At 37.0% G+C, this 17,587-nt stretch overlaps 1 protein-coding gene across 3 annotated transcripts; it reads right to left on the bottom strand.

The window, feature by feature from the left end:
* Positions 1–5,796: 5,796 nt before the first annotated feature.
* Positions 5,797–17,386, bottom strand: ncoa5 (nuclear receptor coactivator 5). Of its 3 annotated transcripts, XM_067373570.1 has the most exons (11): positions 17,231–17,386; positions 13,406–13,666; positions 13,081–13,188; positions 12,264–12,321; positions 10,937–11,149; positions 10,733–10,845; positions 8,964–9,093; positions 8,680–8,879; positions 8,239–8,443; positions 7,816–7,901; positions 5,797–6,665 (listed from the first exon to the last, which is right to left on the bottom strand). In XM_067373570.1, the coding sequence occupies exons 2-11, from the start codon at positions 13,566–13,568 to the stop codon at positions 6,070–6,072; spliced, it is 1,872 nt and encodes a 623-aa protein (XP_067229671.1). In that variant the 5' UTR covers positions 13,569–13,666; positions 17,231–17,386; the 3' UTR covers positions 5,797–6,069. The 3 variants fall into 3 exon arrangements, with proteins under 3 accessions (XP_067229671.1, XP_067229672.1, XP_067229674.1); XM_067373571.1 differs by lacking the exon at positions 13,406–13,666 and having other exon boundaries at positions 17,231–17,385; XM_067373573.1 differs by lacking the exons at positions 13,081–13,188; positions 13,406–13,666 and having other exon boundaries at positions 17,231–17,376.
* Between the last annotated feature and the right edge of the window lie 201 nt (positions 17,387–17,587).

Below are 17,587 nucleotides of genomic sequence, written 5' to 3'. Positions count from 1 at the left end.
TATCTAGAGAAACCATCGGCCATTTTCTAAAAAAATAAAAAATTATATACTTTTTAACCAAAAATGCTAGTCTTGCACTGCTCTGTGATGCTCCACGCATAACGTAATCACGTTGAAAAGGTCACGCGTGACGTAGGTGGAAGTACTGATCCAGTGTCTACAAACTGAACAAACGGCCTTTACAAAAAAGAGGTAAAACAACGATGTTGGATGATTTTGAAGTTGGAGAAAATGAGATTTCCTTTCCAACATATTTACATATGCATGGCGCATCACAGAGCTTGTTCAAGAAGAGCATTTGCGCTTAAAAAGTATATACATTTTTATTTTTTTACAAAATGCCCAATGGTTTCTCAAGATAAGACTCTTATTCCTCGTCTGGGATCATGTAAAACTGCACTGAAACTGACATTTGGACCTTCAACCCGTTGAACCCCAGTGAAGTCTACTATATGGAGGAAAATCCTGGAATGTTTTCCTCAAAAATGAAGAAAGAAAGAAAGAAACATCTTAGATGACATGGGGGTGAGTAAATGATCAGGAAATTTGAATTCTGAAGTGAACTAATCCTTTAAGAACAACAAGATCTTAAAATGGCACCAGACTGTATAAAACCCTTGTGGTTCGTATCGAAACCTTTACTTTCAAGAGTTTAGTCCCATGACGTTTATCTCTGAGGTCACTTGAAGGCTTGTATTTGTTTTGCTTGACATTCCAGTAACTTTGGTGAAAACGGTACAGCTCTTCTTACATGCGAGCTCTGATAGGGTCCAAATGTTGAAATCTGAATCAAATCCATCTGAACCAGTTGAAATAGAGCCAGGACCCGGGTCCGTTGTCCTGTTCAACGCATGCACATTATCCTGAACAAGCTAATATAAATATATATATATAAATATTTAAATGTTTTGTGATATACAGTATTATGTTTATTTCAGTTGTTTTGATTGTAAATGTGTTATTTTTACCAGATGTTTGGTGTTCTTGTTGTGCACAACGATTTCTTTGGATCCACTAGTATCTTAGTGTGAATGAATATTGATTGGTTAATGGGGTCTATTTTTACTATAGGTAGTTTAGCCAAGACGAAGACCGTTTTGCTTTTACCACTGAGTTCATTAATTTAAAGAAGAACTGATTACCAAAGTTATTTATGTTAACCTGGATATGTGTTTAGTCTATTGCAAACTGTCATTCTGAATGAATTAAAAAGAAACTCGAGGGTTTGTTATGTTAAGCTGTAACATCATTATTTTTTTCAGTTTCTACTCATGCCTTAAATGATCAAATTGGCAGCTATATGTGAAATAATCTTCTAAAAGTGCAATGCTTATGGTTGATAATTTTTTAATTTCATTATTAATAGTATCTCAAGATTTAGTCTAGCCAGATATAATTTGACTGGCTGAAAATGTATACACCAAATTTTTATAAAACAGTGACTCCCCTACTAATTTGATTGGACCATTATTTATGTATAAAAATGGCTTGTTGCTTTATTACAGCATGGCTGCAAGTTAGACCCAAGACATCTAGAGAAATTAATTATGCTTTGTCTTGGCTTTGCTTCTCTGAACGGCTGATTGCAGAACATGCGAGAGTCATTGAGTCGCTCGCTACGGGCTATTCAGTACTTGAAATGGATTTTGCAAATGATATTGCAATTAATTCTAGAACAAAACATTAGTTTTACATGGAAAATGGCTGAATCCCTCAGGCTTGTTTTTGATTCATTTGAAATGAAAACATTTTGTATTTGAAAGGGAATGTAGTGGAGAAGAAATGATTTTCAGATCTTTCACAAGTAGATTTTTTTTTTTTGTCTGTTTCAGGGTTTTATGGTCATATTGCCATGTAGTGTGTTTCTGTGTGTTTTTCAGTGGTGTGTGAGTGTGTGTGTGTGTACCATGACGTACACACAGCAGATCTGGGACCACAGGCAAGGGTGGATGAGGGTCCTGTAAATATAGCAGAACTAGTTAGTGTTGAGGTGTTTATTTTTTGTGTCAGTGTAAGTTGAATATTTTAAAAAGATAAATAATGAGTATTCTCTATTGTGTTTTATGGTACATAAAGAAAATAATGTAGTTTTATCTTACATTTCAAATGCTTTATCTCTATGGCTTCTGCAAAACTCCCATTCCATTTTATAGATTTGTCAGCACAAAATGCAATAAACGAATACCATTTTATTACTGATTATTTGATGGAGTCTTTATTTTGATTACAGTTCGGTGCATTAAAGGGATTCACCCAAAAATGAAAATTCATCCTCAAGTTGTTCCATACCTGTATGAATTTATTTCTTCTTCTTAACACAAAAGAAGAAGATATTTTGAAGAATAACCAAACAGTTGAAGGTCCCCATTCCCAGGTGGAAAAAAAGTACATTTCTGTAATGTACGTAAAGTGCTTTATTTTCACACACTAATTTACTTTTATTTCGCACACTAAGATAATCTTAAGAACATCTCAACTGTGCTATTTGAGACACCATGAAATATAACTAAAATGTGCTTTTAATATACTATCTCTGTATTTAAAAAATATAGTTACCACTTGTAGTACACTATGGGTTCAAATGTACTATAAATACATTTTTTAAAAGCCCATTTTAGTTCATATTTCATGGTGTCTCAAAATAGCACAGTTGAGATGTTCTTAAGATTATCTTAAGAAGTACTAAAGAAGAATTTTTAGCATATTAAGTACAAAATTAGTGTGCGAAAATAGAGCATTTTAAGTACATTATAGAAATGTACTTTTTTTCACCTGGGTTGACTTCCATAGTATTTTTTTTCCCCATGCTATGTTAGTTGTTGAGGTCCATCAACTGTTTGTTTACATTCTTCAAAATATCTTGTGTTCAGTAGAAGAGAGAAATTCACACAACAACATGAAGGTGAGTAAATGATGACACAATTTTCATTTTTGTGTGAACTATCCCTTTAAAGTCTGCATACGTCATCGAGGCGGTCTCATTTAAGCGTAATGAATCAGTGTATCGAATCATGATTCAGATCTCGTGTCAAACCACCAAACTGCTGAAATCACGTGACTTTGGCGCTCCGAACAGCAGATTCGACACACTGATTCATAACGCTCTGAAGCTTCCTGAAGCAGTGTTTTGAAATCGGCCATCACTAAATAAGTCGTTATTTTGTTTTGTTTTTGGCGCTCCAAAAATATTCTCGTCGCTTTATAATATTAATATTGAACCACTGTACTCACATGAACCGATTTAAATATGTTTTAAGTACCTTTATGGATCTTGAGAGAGGAAATGTCATTGCTCCCTATGGAGGCCTCACAGATCCATCGGATTTAAACTAAAATATCTTAATTTGTGTTCCGAAGATTTATGAAGGTCTTACGGGTGTGGAACGATATGAGGGTAAGTAATAAATAACAGAATTTTCATTTTTGGGTGAACTAACGTTAACCCTTTAGGCAAAGGAACCGCAATAAAATCAACTGTTATTCTTCGAGAGGTGTAAAATAGGCTACTGTAATTTATTTCTTACTTTCGACTCGTATTCCTCGTGAGGTGTAAAATACTGTAATTTCTTTATTACTTTTCAATCTGACGGTTACTTTTCTTAATTGAGACCGCCTCGATGATGTTTGCAGCCTTCAAATGCAACCTCCGGAGGACGCAGCCTCGGAAATGAGACGCAGCAGCTATCATCATTTTGAGTGTCATTTATGTCACACACCTGATTAAGTCATTAGTAGAGACTTCCAGATCTGAACTGGGTCTGTGATTTTCCTGAGAGGGTTTTTCTGTGCAGCCCTGAAAATATCGAAACAAATTTCTAGATTAACCAGTCGACTTCTTTATTGAATAGTCCGCCATCTTGAATCCAGTTCCCTCTGATTAATTCCTCAAAGCGTTTGTGGTTGGATTTTGGAGCAGAGACAGTAAGTGTTGAGATCTTCCTCGTGTACTAAATACTGTTTATATTTAGGTAATTACATTTGTTACTGTAAATCTTTGTCAATAAAAAATTCAGCTGTTCGTTGTTTAGTTAATGCACTGTGAACTGACATGAACAATGTTGATTTCAACATTTACTAATACATTATTAAGATTATTTATTACTTTAGCTGTGTTGTTCATTCTTAGATAACTACTTTAGTTAACATGAACTAATAAAACCTCATTGTAAAGTTTTACCAATATATTCATATCCCAGTAAGTGTTTTATTAAGTTAAGGTTGTCAACTTTCGCAAAAAAAAAGATTAATCTGGCATTTAATGTAAACCAGGCACAACAACAAATAATTTATCCACACTGAAAGTGCACAATGCCAAACAATCACACAAACTGGGAAAATATCTGTCGCTCGTTGTTTAGGACAAAGTCAGTGTTCAAAATAGAATACTAGCTCACTTTTTAATGTATTGCTTATATATTTTTTATATATATATACGTAAAATGAAACAATGTGCATTATTCCACAACAAATGTTCTGAACATGGTATGATACATGAACCCATTATATGAGTGTTGTCCAGTTGTCAATTTGGATTTAAATTAACTCATTCATGTTGAAATGAATAGGCTTCGCAATGATGCCATAGAACCATTTTTAGTGAACAGTTCTTTATATATATATATATATATATATATATATATATATATATATATATATATATATATATATATATATATATATATAAATAATATATTTGGATTATTTTAATAAACTGAAGAACTTTTTCCAACATAAAGAACCATGTATGGAATGGAAAGATTCCATGAATGTTAAATGTTATTCTTCATGGAACCACCGATGCCAATAAATAACATATTTAAGTGTAGGAGACACATGAAAAATGAAAACAGTTTAGCAATCTGTTTAAGATTTCAAACATATCAGAGTCTGTGCCCATCACACACTACGCAATTTTCTATGAATTCCCCGACTGCCCAAAATGTACAGGTGCTGATTTTCAGCAATTAAAGGGTTAGTTCACCCAAAAATTAAAATAATGTCATTAATTACTCACCCTCATGTCGTTCCACACCCGTAAGACCTTCGTTTATCTTCAGAACACAAATTAAGATATTTTGATGAAATCCGATGGCTCAGCGAGGCCTGCATAGACAACAATGGTACTTCCTCTCTCAAGATCCATTAAGGTACTAAAAACATATTTAAATCAGTTCATGTGAGTACAGTGGTTCTGCCTTAATATTATAAAGCGACGAGAATATTTTTTGTGCCTAAAAAACGACTTATATAGTGATGGCTGATTTCATAGCACTGCTTCGGAGCGTTATGAATCAAATCAGTACATCGGAGCGCCAAAGTCACATGATTTCAGCAGTTTAACGGTTTGATACGTGAACCAAATCATAATTAGACTCAAAAGGTTCATAACGCTCTGAAGCAGTGTTTTTAAATCGGCCATCACTATATATTGTTTTTTTTTTTTGCGCATAAAAACATTCTCAAGGTAGAACCACTGAACTCACATGAACTGATTTAAATATGTTTTTAGTACATTAATGGATCTTGAGAGAGGAAGTACCATTGCTGTCTATGCAGGCCTGACTGAACCATCAGATTTAATCAAAAATATCTTAATTTGTGTTCCGAAGATTAACGAAAGGTCTTACGGGTGTGGAACGACATGAGGATGAGTAATAAATGACAGAATTTTCTTTTTTGGGTGAACTGCAAAACCCCAGACTGCAAATTTGGGCAAGAATGATGTATTTCAGCCTTTCTAGTTAAGACACAATGAGAAGCTGTGAAACGAATTGAAGAGAGATCAGAATTTTTGTATCTAAAATGAATTTATTAATTCAGAAGTTGGCTGGTATATACAATGCACAAATTCCATATAAAACAACAGAAATTTTTCCATATATTGATGCATTACACAATCATGCTCTGTAAAGGTTTCATTTATCACATTAGAGTAAAAAGAAAAAGAAAACCGTAAAACCAGAAAACTATGACTTCACACAACACGTTTGTGTTATCACAATGACAAAAAATAATTTATGATGATTCAGAGCAACGCCGACTTCTCGATTCATGTCAAATTTATTCATTTTAGTAATGGCGGGAATAATGGGACATGGGTGGTGGATCCATGCTCTGGCCCATTCCCTGCGCTGACCGTGGCCCTTGACCCCCAGATCCCATATTCACCAAGTGGTTAATGGGGCCGCTCTGGATGAGCGTATCCAATGCTTTCTGCACACTGGGGTTGTCGAAGTTGATCCCAGTGCCGGCGGTAACAGCCGGCCTTGAAGGGCCGATCGGCCCCGGCATACGAGCGCCAGGAGGCCTCAAGGACGGCCGAGGGCTCATCATGCTCTGTGGCTGGACAGCAGCTATTTTGGGTATGCCAGCAGCATGAGAAGACTGGAGCCCGGTGGTCTGAGGGCCGAGGCTGGAGGTGTAACCCTGCGACTGGGGTACCGAAGCGGGGCTGGACACTGAAGATGTGCCGCTGCCGCTGTTGAAGATGCTGAGGATTTTAGCCTGAAGCTCTTGCTGTTGGCTGGTGGCGGTGGGGGCAGGGGTGGATGCAGCGGTCAGATGGGTGGAATGCAGGGACAGGCTGGAGTACGTGGGTTGAGCTGGCACAGATAGAGCCGGTGTCGTCTGAGAGGGCTCGTGGGTCGCAGGTGGAGGGTGTGATCCTTGAGAGAACAAAACAGTGAAAGGTAAGACTTGATTGGTAACGTGAAAAGGTGCATTCATGCCCTGTCGTAATTACAGTGTATGATTAAGGTGACAAAGTACTGCGAGAGTGATTCGAAAGCATACAACATGGCGTGAACAGCATAATACAACATCGAGTCTCATTCATGAAACAAGAGCAGAACGAATTGTTGTGTAAATCGTGTGTAAAGTGGTTCTGGCGTAAATTTTCGGATACATTAAAATGTTCGTATTTTCCAAATGTTAGTTGGTACGAAAGAAATCTACACCTGCTCCCAGTCACGCGTAAATAGTGCGTTTAACATCCGAACGTTTTGCTCATTAATAAGGCTGCATTTTAAATCACCTTAATAAGTTACATACTTACAGCATTTTGAAAAAAATATTATATATAGTAATCACATACGTTTTTTCCTTTTTACTTTTGTTGTGAGAGCCAGTAATAAGCTGCGTTCACATCACCTTGTATTTACCGCTATCTTGAAATGACGTTATATTCGGAGCTGTTCACGTCCTTTTGGTGCTTGGACTGGAAATTATGCGTTTCCATGGCACCACTATCAACGCCTAATAAATCAATCTACAGCGGTCAGGTGGTGTAGTGGCCACATGTTACATGTGGGAGCTTTCAGAAAACTCCCAGCTTACAAACTGTAGTTACGAACTCTACGAGGACGTGAACGCTTTTTACAAGCTAGAATCTTGTAACTACAGGAATTACGAGGCCGCGTGAACGCACCTATAGCATCTGCAAACGGAGCACTTTAATCAAATAATGAATTGATTTCAATAGGGCTGGGCAAACTATGGAACTTGTTTCCTATAAAATGGCCAAAATTCTTCATTTGGTGTCATAAAATGATGCCCATATATAGTTGTCAGTCGGATTTAATGGGCGGGATTTATGGTAATTGAGAATGAACGTGCACTCGCGTCCCATTTACGACTGATTGGAATTCATTAAAACACACACATTTCACTATCACTTCTGACGTTTACGAAGTATTTGTGAATCAGGAGGAGAGTTTTTCGGGAAAGTCTGTTTACGCGCAAATCACTCACATATTTACTCGTATATTTACGAATGTTTCATGAATGAGACCCACTGAGTTTAAAACTAATGGTTACCTGCATCAGTACTGCTTCTGACAAGACGATCACGTTTGTCTCTCAGATATTCAATTAGCCTGGCCAACTCATCTGGAGTCATAAACCTGAGAGACACAAAGACAATCCATCATATTTAACACCAAAATATAAAGCAGCATGACAACACTGACAATAATCAGCAATGTTTTTTGGGCAGCAAATCAGCATATCAGAATGATTTCTGAAGGATCATGTGACACTGAAGACTGGAGTAATGATGCTGAAAATTCAGCTTTGCCATCACAAGAATAAATTACTTTGTGAAATATATTCAAATAGAAAACAGTTATTTTAAATTGTAATAATATTTCAGTATATATTTAATGTTCTTTTGATCCAATAAATGCAGCCTTGAAACACTTATTTCAAAAACGTTAAAAATCTGAAAATTAGTTGACCTACCTGCCCTCCGACAGCAGTGTGATGGGGGTCAGGAGAGAGACGGGATGGCCCTCTCTGTCATGTTCTCGCATCAGCACATCGTCGGCCATCTTGGCCGCCTTCCTCGCAATCTCATCCCTTTCCTTAGTGCGGTGTTCAGCTTTAAAGGATTCAAAGTTGTGGGCCACCAGCACCATGGCATCCTGCATGGGCATGTTCCTGTGCTCTGCAACAAGAAAAAAAGAAATATTGTGGTAAAACCTTCATTGTAGCTTATATGAATTGTAGTCAAAGAGTGGAGTGAAGTACGAACATCCACAATATTATATATTAAGAGTGAAGACATTGGCTCAAAAAAGGTTTAATAATATACTGTGGTGTCACACTGGATATTTTCAGCTTAACGCCGATATGCAAGTAAATCAATCTCAAGTATCAACTCTTTGTGGAAAGGATACATACCTTGCGGGGTCCCAAAGAGGATGTTGACCGTACAGGAACGATGTACTTGGTGCTGCTGGGTGATGATAATGGCAAAGGGTGTGCGAGCCCGACTTACATCCTCCAGAGCTTGGGTCAATGACACTTCAGTATTCAGGAAGATGAGATCCACCACCATACCCAGATCCCGAACCTTCCTGCCCACTGTCTCGGCATATTCCCTGCACGGAGCAGAAAATGTAACGGTGTCTCTAGGAAATCATTTCTTAAGATGCTTTAATCAGTCTTTAAGAACACAGACTCACTTTTGCAGCTTGTTGACGACTATGACGGAACAATCCACTGGTCTCTCAGCATCATAGCGCCTCTGCAGCTCTTCGTAATATTGACGGTAAAGTTCGTTCCTACGACGCTCTTCAGGACGCAGGCGCTCTTCTGTGAATTCAGAAATAAACACTTAGCAAGCCTCATCACGGGAAAGGTTGTCATGCAACTCAGAACCATAAACTAACCCAAATGAATTACCAATGCTGCTAACAGACCACAAATGAAACACTACTTAGGAGAAACTCAAAACAACCAAGAACGTACCTGTACTGTCATATCACACAATAAATATTTTATACATTTTGATATTAAAATATCTTAAAGATTTTTCCACTGTGATATTTTCATAGTCTACATTCACACTGTCAGTCTAAATCCGAATATGTGTGTATCCAATTGGAATCTGATCTAAATTACTGACTGTCCAACACTGTGTATCACAACTGTTCAGATCCGATTTGTGTGTACATGCCGCTCTTTCGTTTTCCAGAATATCTGCATTGTTTTCTATGGCAATGACACTGAACCACAAAATCCAATCCACTCCTATTCCAGAAATAGGATTTCAAACAACATATGAATGTGGCTCAAAACGAATTTGTAAAAATCTCATTTCACATGATTTTTTTGCCATTCACATTCGCTAAATATGATCGGATTCCAATCGGATAAGCACAAAAATCAGATTTGGACTGACAATCTGAACAAGGCAATAATGCAGTTAACGCAAAAACTAAAAAAAAGGTGTCATGGTAGTATTTGTTGTACTGCCTTTCATTGACGTTTATTTAACCCTTAAATGCATGACTGTTTCGCCAATCATTCTTACATATTCGGTTCTTTATCGACCCGGATCTATATCTAACACGGAAGGATCTCTACCTGTCGCGATAATATAAAACTCCTCTGATATTAGAGTAACAATTACAGAAGAATAAAATAAATTGTATTTTGTTACCTTTTGGAGCTTGAAAGGGCTCCGTTTGAGCAGATGTTTTATGCCATCAACACTGTCCTCGTCAGAGCTCATTTCCCGGTAAATTCAGCAAATAATGCGCTAGTTTTAGGTTTGAGGTAGCAAATATGAGCCTATTCGCGATCTCAAAGATATTCTCTGAACTATATAATTTTTAACATCTTCAAAATCAATATTTCGATCGCTAACAGCTTCACCAGATCCATCCAGTGACAGTTACAGTCATATTTGATTGCGTTTAGTACTTGCTCTGCAGTAAATCACTGAGCCATTTCATGTTTTTCTTATTTCGTTTTCTGCCTGAAAGAGTCGTCACTTCAGCATTGTGTATCAGACATTGCCACATTGTGGAATAAAGGTGAATTGGACGTATTGCGTCATCTAAGATTGAATTATTGTTGTGCAGAAAAAATACGTACACTGATACACACCTCGGGTCATTAGCGACCCTATACAATTTTTTTCCAAAAATAGGCATTCTTTTATAATTTTATGATTTTTTTTCATGTTATATTCTTTATAATGAATCGATTGAGGAATACCAAGAAGGTTTAAGTCTAACTTTAAAAAATGAATGAGGAGGAGGGTAGTGAATGACATCCCGGGTCACTAAAGACCCGAGGTATGCATTTAAGGGTTAAATAGAAACATGTTGAATTTTCTTAAAATTAAACAATGCAAAAAAAACCCACTTGATTTTCAAAATAGGATGAACTTTCTTCATGCAAAATATTAGCTTTATTTCAGAATGCTTGTAAATGTCAAACAAACCCTCTGACTCTCTCCTGCCATTCCAGGGTTCTCTGTAGCGCTCTGGGTACGTCTCCTCTTTCTTCCGATAGTAGTCGTAATCTGCACGGTAATAACGATCATACCCTTCCTCTCTGTGGAAACACAATAATATTGTTTAGATGATGTAATGTCACCTGAAAGCAAATTAGATTACAAAATAGATCAAATGCATTGTGTGTGCACCTGTAGGAAGGATCTTTCTCCCTGCTCTCTGACCCCCTGTATCGGTCATCGGCTGTGGCTCTAGGTTCGTGCTCACGAGGTGGACCGGGACGTGGTTCACGGCTATCTCCCCTCATCTCTCGACTGTCACGGTGGTCTCGAGAATCTCGCCCATGCACCGGGGACCGAGAACGAGGACGGGGCTCTCGACTGTCCCCGTAAGCGCTGGATGGCCTAAACAGACAAAATACACTTAGTCAAAACGTGCCAACTTAAAAAAACGTTACCCCCAAAAAAGCTCTATTAGACAACTTAATTTACCATCAAATACTTAAAAACTGTTGCAATGTTATTCAAAATAGAAAAAAAAAAAGTTTTTTGTTTTTACCTTTTTTTTTTTAAATAGAGAAACTGTAAAACAATTGATTTCTACCAGAAAATCTCATTCATTTAAACGCTTTCAGAGTTGTTGCGGAAGGGCACAGAAATGAGAGGGTGGTGCCATTAATTAATCCTATTCATTGCAAAATTAACTTAATTTCGCTTATGAAATGCTCTGTTGCAAACTCTGAATATAGTCGTCTCCAAAAACGGATGTCGAACATTATCTCTTTGAGGTTACCATTAGTATTCTTTAGTTCCATTGAGTTTCCAAGTCAAATTTATGTAAAATGAGCAGCAAGATTCACATGATGATAATGTTTTTTTGGTCAAAACAAAATTGTTTTAATTAAATTAAGCCTAAGAGCATGGGTTTTTAATTTAAAATTGCTTTAGGATAAACCAACGCAATGAACCGCACTCTGTTCCACGCCAGTGCAAGAACAATAAAGTTTTTTAAAATTGAGGAGGTGATGATGAATGGACTGGAAAGGCAAACGCCAACCTCCAAATATAATAATAAAATATATCCAACAACTGAAACTGCTTAAATTATTAATTTTAATTGTTTCCATCCCATCTGAACACATGAAATAATTAGGATTTTGAGAATGTTTTGAGGAATCAGCGATTCCAAGTTGACGATTTTGAAAACTGTGCATGGTAAGTGAACAGTAACACACCGTTTAGACAAAGACACACCAAGGGAAACGCACTCAAATTACCCTTTCAACTTTATTTCAGTTAATTCTGATACAACTAAAAGTGAGGAAAAGGGAAAGAAAAAAATAGAACAAACTAAAATCGAAGAGCCACGAAAAATATTGATTGAGCCGATTTCGCGCACCCGACAACGATATTGGTGTACTCTAGCTCTTTCGATGAATTCCATTGTGGAGGGAAAAACGTTTACCAAAATTCTCGATAGATGTCGTCTTCATTAGCAAAAATCCCAACGATACTTTACCTGCGTGGAGGGCTTGACCTGGATTTATTCTGTCGTCTCTCCGCTGCCATATTTACATCTGAAAATAAACCAATCCAAACGTTCAACATGACAGAAGACGGAAATATTTCAGAGCCAAACGAGTTTGTTTTTCTTTCAGTAAGAGGATGAACATTTAACAGTCTGCTGCGTCTAAATAAGCATTTCCAAAGTTTCAATAGTAAATACTACAATGTGGGGAAAAAAGCTGTAAAGGATCTTGTTAACCTGTGCGTCAGTATTTGAGATTCCCCAGCAGTAAACACTTATTAAACACCTCTCGAATTAGACCTTCTACCACCAACAATAACTGGAACTTTGCACAAACAGTGTATAATAGGAACTAAAATAAATGTTACCAATTCAAAACGTGTTTTGAAATTATGATACTATTGTATGATTTTATAATCATACAGTCAAGAAGATTTTAATTGCAGTCAAAAAGAACAAGACCAGTGAAATGGGAAAACATTGGGACTTTTTGAATTTGTTTCAATAAGTAATCCATTTGTGAAAAGTGCCAACTGGATTTATAGCTTATAGTTATACCTTCACATAAAAGCTCAGACACAAGATGCTGAGAGTAGAGAGGAAAAAAAACTAATATGCAATTTACATAAGGATCATCTTTGATGTTAAAGTTTGGCTTTATTAGATTCACCACATTGCAGTTATTACAGTGAAATTAGATCATACAATTAGTTGGTCCTAAGTTTTATTTCTCTAAAGTTAAAATGTTAAAACTGATGTAAAAACTGCCCAAATCACTCCAGTGTTTAAATACTAAATCAGACCTTACCTAGTTTATAACCTCTATAAATTCGACCGTTATGTCCGGCTTTAGCAGCCTCGGCATCCTCCACTCGCTCAAACTGCACAAATCCGTACCCACGAAACAGGGACAAAGCTGAAAAAGGGAACAATCATTTCGTTTTACGCAAAAAAAGGCGTTTGTTGGTGGATTTTAGGCCTAAGCTTCCCTTGCTTTCTAAAAGCGCAGCTAAAGTCTTCAGACCAAAGTCTAAAGAAATGTGGATAAAACAAATTAAAACTGCAGCGAACACTATAAAACACTATTTTTTCCGAAACGGCTAAATAAGTCGTTTAATTTATACGCTACTAACCCTGTATTTTCCCATATGGCCTGAACAGATCCTCCATGTCCTTCTTCGCCATGTGTGCCGTGGGCAAATTTCCAACAAAAATCCTTCGCTCCAGGTCACGAGGGTCATTGCTGTTGGTGGTGTACGAGGGTGGCGTACTACTCCGACTTCTTCTGTGCGACATGCCTCTACGAGCTTTAGGTTCAACGGCCCGTTTTCAAGGAACGCTTGCAGTTGATATTAGATACAAGACTATTTGATTAGCTATATTTCCCCCAAGGTCTTGAATTTGACGATGCATCGACATGTAAGAAAAGAGAGATTCCAAAGGTAAAATGTCTGGGCAAAGTAACAAAACACTGCAGAAGTCTTTGAAAGTCAACATGAAATTTAACAAAATTGATCAGATTTACTTTTATTAATACACATTCAGGTCTGAATGCATAATGATTCAACCAATCTACATTTTCTAAACTACATGTTGACTTTATAGACAAACTTGAGAACCTTCACAACAGGCAGAACTTCTAAGTACAGTTTAATTCACACGCAGTGTTTTGCTGACTGATCAAGTGACATAAAAATCACGGTTATTCACAAAATAAAACGTTGGAAAAAAGGGTTGTTTTTGGTCTTGATTGCAGGAAGCTTAGGATTTTCCAGCTCACTTCATGTCCATAGCATTCTCATGCAAACACGCAGCTCAGATTGCGCTTTTTAAATGAAAAATTTCTCAAGTATTTGATGAAAGATTGTGGGTGAAGACGAAAGGAAAACCTGTTGGATGAACCGACCACAAACGTGTTTCCACAGAAGACGCAATGGAAAATACGGGACCTTGTCGCTGAAGATAACAAATCTTGAATGACAGATTAGTTAAAGTTCATGGGGATAAACATAAAATGCTCCCCAAAAATTTCTTGCAGGTTGTTCAGCTTAAAAAATTGCTAATGTCGGGATCCACAACAGAGGCGATGCTTGAAGAAAATGAATCGTCAAGCCGTTTCTTGGCCCACTCGTTAATGTTTTCAACATTGCAGCTGGAAGTTAAGAGCTCACTGATGCTGTAGTCTTTGTGGTCCGCTTCAGCGTTCTCATCTGTGACATTTTGGTAAGTTGCAAAACATAATCATCATACGCCTTCCCAAAGCGGCGCAACACCTTACCAGACAAATGTTGGTTCTTCCACCTTAAACGATTTTTTTTTCCCAGATGACTCTACCTCAAGTATATCAAAGTCTGAAAAAGTCAACAATGGAGAGTGAAAAACTGTGCAAATCAGATTGATATATTGTCAATCACAACGTACTGTACTGTTAAAGGTGCAATATGTAAGATTTCTGTCCACTAGAGGTCACTAGAGGCTATTCAAAACAAAGACATAGCTTGATGATGCCAAGTTTGAACGCAGAATCTTGGGACATGTGGTCTTCACATCACAGCCGATGCAAAAGAATAGGGATAGGACTGTATTATGCTGCATTACGGTTACTAAAAATAAAGCTACATCTGATTATGCTATGTTAGCTACTTGACAAAATTGTGTTCTTCTCTGAGGCGTGGTGAAGCATGGTACTCGCAAAAAAAAATCAAGAAAATTTTATTTAAAACAATTAGACTAAACCTGTTGAGCTATATAACAACAATTGAAGAGTTCATTTGCAAAAACCGATAAACGCCATTTTTAAAAAAAATGAACTAAGTGCTGTGCATTATTCTCCATATATAGCACGTTCTGTACCCTAAATCCATTTTGTCAGAAGAGCCGGTTTTGCCCACTTTCAGGCATCGCAAGTTCACGTTTTACAGCAGAAGCCGACAAGCGCCCTTGTTTGTGTACAGACAGAAACCGATAAGTCCGTTTTAGCGAATCAGCGCGCAGTATTCAGGTCAGGTGACAAGGCTTGTAGTCACTTCAAAAAGACGCGCTAGCTGAGGAAAGTTATATCAAAGCTCACTAAAAGTGATCGAGGATTTATGATTTAGACTCCTGTAAGTCCTTGTACACCATACACGACTTACATGCTGAAAAATTGGTTGTCCTTTTGCTTGTGTGTGTGTGTGTGTGTGCGCGCGCACGTGCGTGTGTGGATGAGTGCGTGTGTGTGTACTTGTGTGTCGATCTGTGTGTGTGTGTGTGTGTGTGTGTGTGTGTTTGAGAGAGAGAGAGAGAGCGTGTGTGTGTGTGTGTGTGCCGATCTGTTTGTTTGTGTGTGTGTGTGTGCGCGCGCGTGGGTGGGTGGGTGTGTGTGTGCGTTTGTGTGCACATGTGTGTTTGAGAGTGTTTTAAATGCAATTACTTGGGTTTTGTTTAACTATGAAACATGAAATGTGGAGTTATCTGCTTTTGCCAAAAAAACGACTGTTGGAGTTATCTGCTTTTGCTAAAAAACAAACTTTTAATATATATATAAAACATACTTTCAATGAATTTTATTTTTTTAATTTACCTGTTTAATTTACCTTAGTTATCATTTCTTAATCAAAACAGCCCAACTGCAGTTTGATTGTTATTACTTGAAATGCACAATAAAAAAAAACATGATTTGTGAGAATTCATAAAAATGGAGTTATCTGTTTTTGCAAATAAACTCTTCAATTCTTTTTCTGTCTATAAAAGTAACCAAATAGTTGTTCCCTTGTCTATTAAAATGTAATATATTAAAGCGTTTTCAGTGTTTCCATGGTTTCTACAAAAAATAAAACCGGAAACCAAGGGTAACACGGGTATGACGCAATTGTCAGGCGACTCCTCACACGTCCCGGAGCCTTGGTTAAAATTGCAATTTTCTCACGATTTACAAATAGTTGCAAACATGAGATATTGTAAAATGAACAAAATATATAACACTGGCCTAGAGGTTTTTGGATATATTACTGCAAAAATCTTACATGTTACACTTTTAAACATGAAATTGACACGGAATTATGACAGTTCTTATCGTTCATAAAAAAATAAATCTCTTTACTTTATTAAGGTCAATTGAAATAAAATTATCAAATAAGAATATTTAAATTCAATATTTTTAGTGTTTGATTTCCACGTGTTGGTGAACAGGCGTTCATTATACTCGAACAGTAAAAAAAGTACGCAAATAAAAAAATAAACTTCTTACGATTCAGAATTTTGACAATCTTTAATATGTTAATATTAAAACTTGAATATTAACGTTACATCAAATACAGCCATAAACAACCCAATTCCTGCTATTTTACATTATTCAGAGAATCAAAACAATAAACTGCTAATGTAAACACTCTTGTAATTCAGTATTTTAATACTGTTACACTGCCTTTCAGCCTCCATTGTCATATTTCCAGGACTTTTTATTATTCAAAGGAAGAGCCAAAGAAACGGACAGCGCGAATCCTCGTCGCGCCACAACAACCTTCGGCCATTTTGTGACCGTGCAGTGACGTCAGTCGAAATCAAACCGCGTAAAAAATGCGCAAATGTTACTGTAAACGATAGAAACCGCGTATTCCCGAGAAAAAATATGCATTTGTGCATATTCTGTCCACGTAAAAGCTGCAGGGAAAACCGCGCACACTTCGGCTGCTGAGGGATTGGACCGGACGCCATGTTGCTCCATAAATCCGCACAGAAGATGCTCCACTGCTCTGAAATCCGATCGTTTTTTACTCGTCGCGTTCGAGTTGAACGATTAGAACATTGTGTTCTTATAACCAAAACTCGTTTTAGGGCTTTTAACATTAAAAAAGTATAATTGATGCTTCGACTAATAGGTCAGCTAGCAAACTAGCTTACATTTTATAACAATGGATGCAGTTGGAGCTCCAGAATTTCACATTCCTGAGAAGATTTTTGTCGGATCAAATCCTTACCGTTACCATGTGAACCTGGAAAATATCCGGAGGTTTTTCTGTGGCGTCCTGTTTGTGCAAATAATTGCAATGAATGAATGATCCGCTGCAAAACTGCCGCAACCTTGCGGTGATCCTGTGCGGAACTGCGAATCGCTTAGAGACGGTGTTGATGGCGCTGTTTTCAAAATAAAAGTACCAGTTCCTTTGTGTGAACAATGATTGAGGTACAAAATTTTGGTTTGGACAGACTTACAAATGCAACATTTAAAAGAAAACAAACAACATTAAAACATTTAAATAAATCTATTATTTATGAATTTTTCATATATTTACACCCTCAAAATAAGAACAGCACAAAAATAATTATCTTTAAAA

This window comes from Chanodichthys erythropterus, chromosome 21, assembly GCF_024489055.1.
Source record: "Chanodichthys erythropterus isolate Z2021 chromosome 21, ASM2448905v1, whole genome shotgun sequence".
Classification (NCBI taxonomy): domain Eukaryota; kingdom Metazoa; phylum Chordata; class Actinopteri; order Cypriniformes; family Xenocyprididae; genus Chanodichthys; species Chanodichthys erythropterus.
Note: the sequence above shows the minus strand (reverse complement) of the source record. Positions and strands in the feature narration are given on the sequence as shown.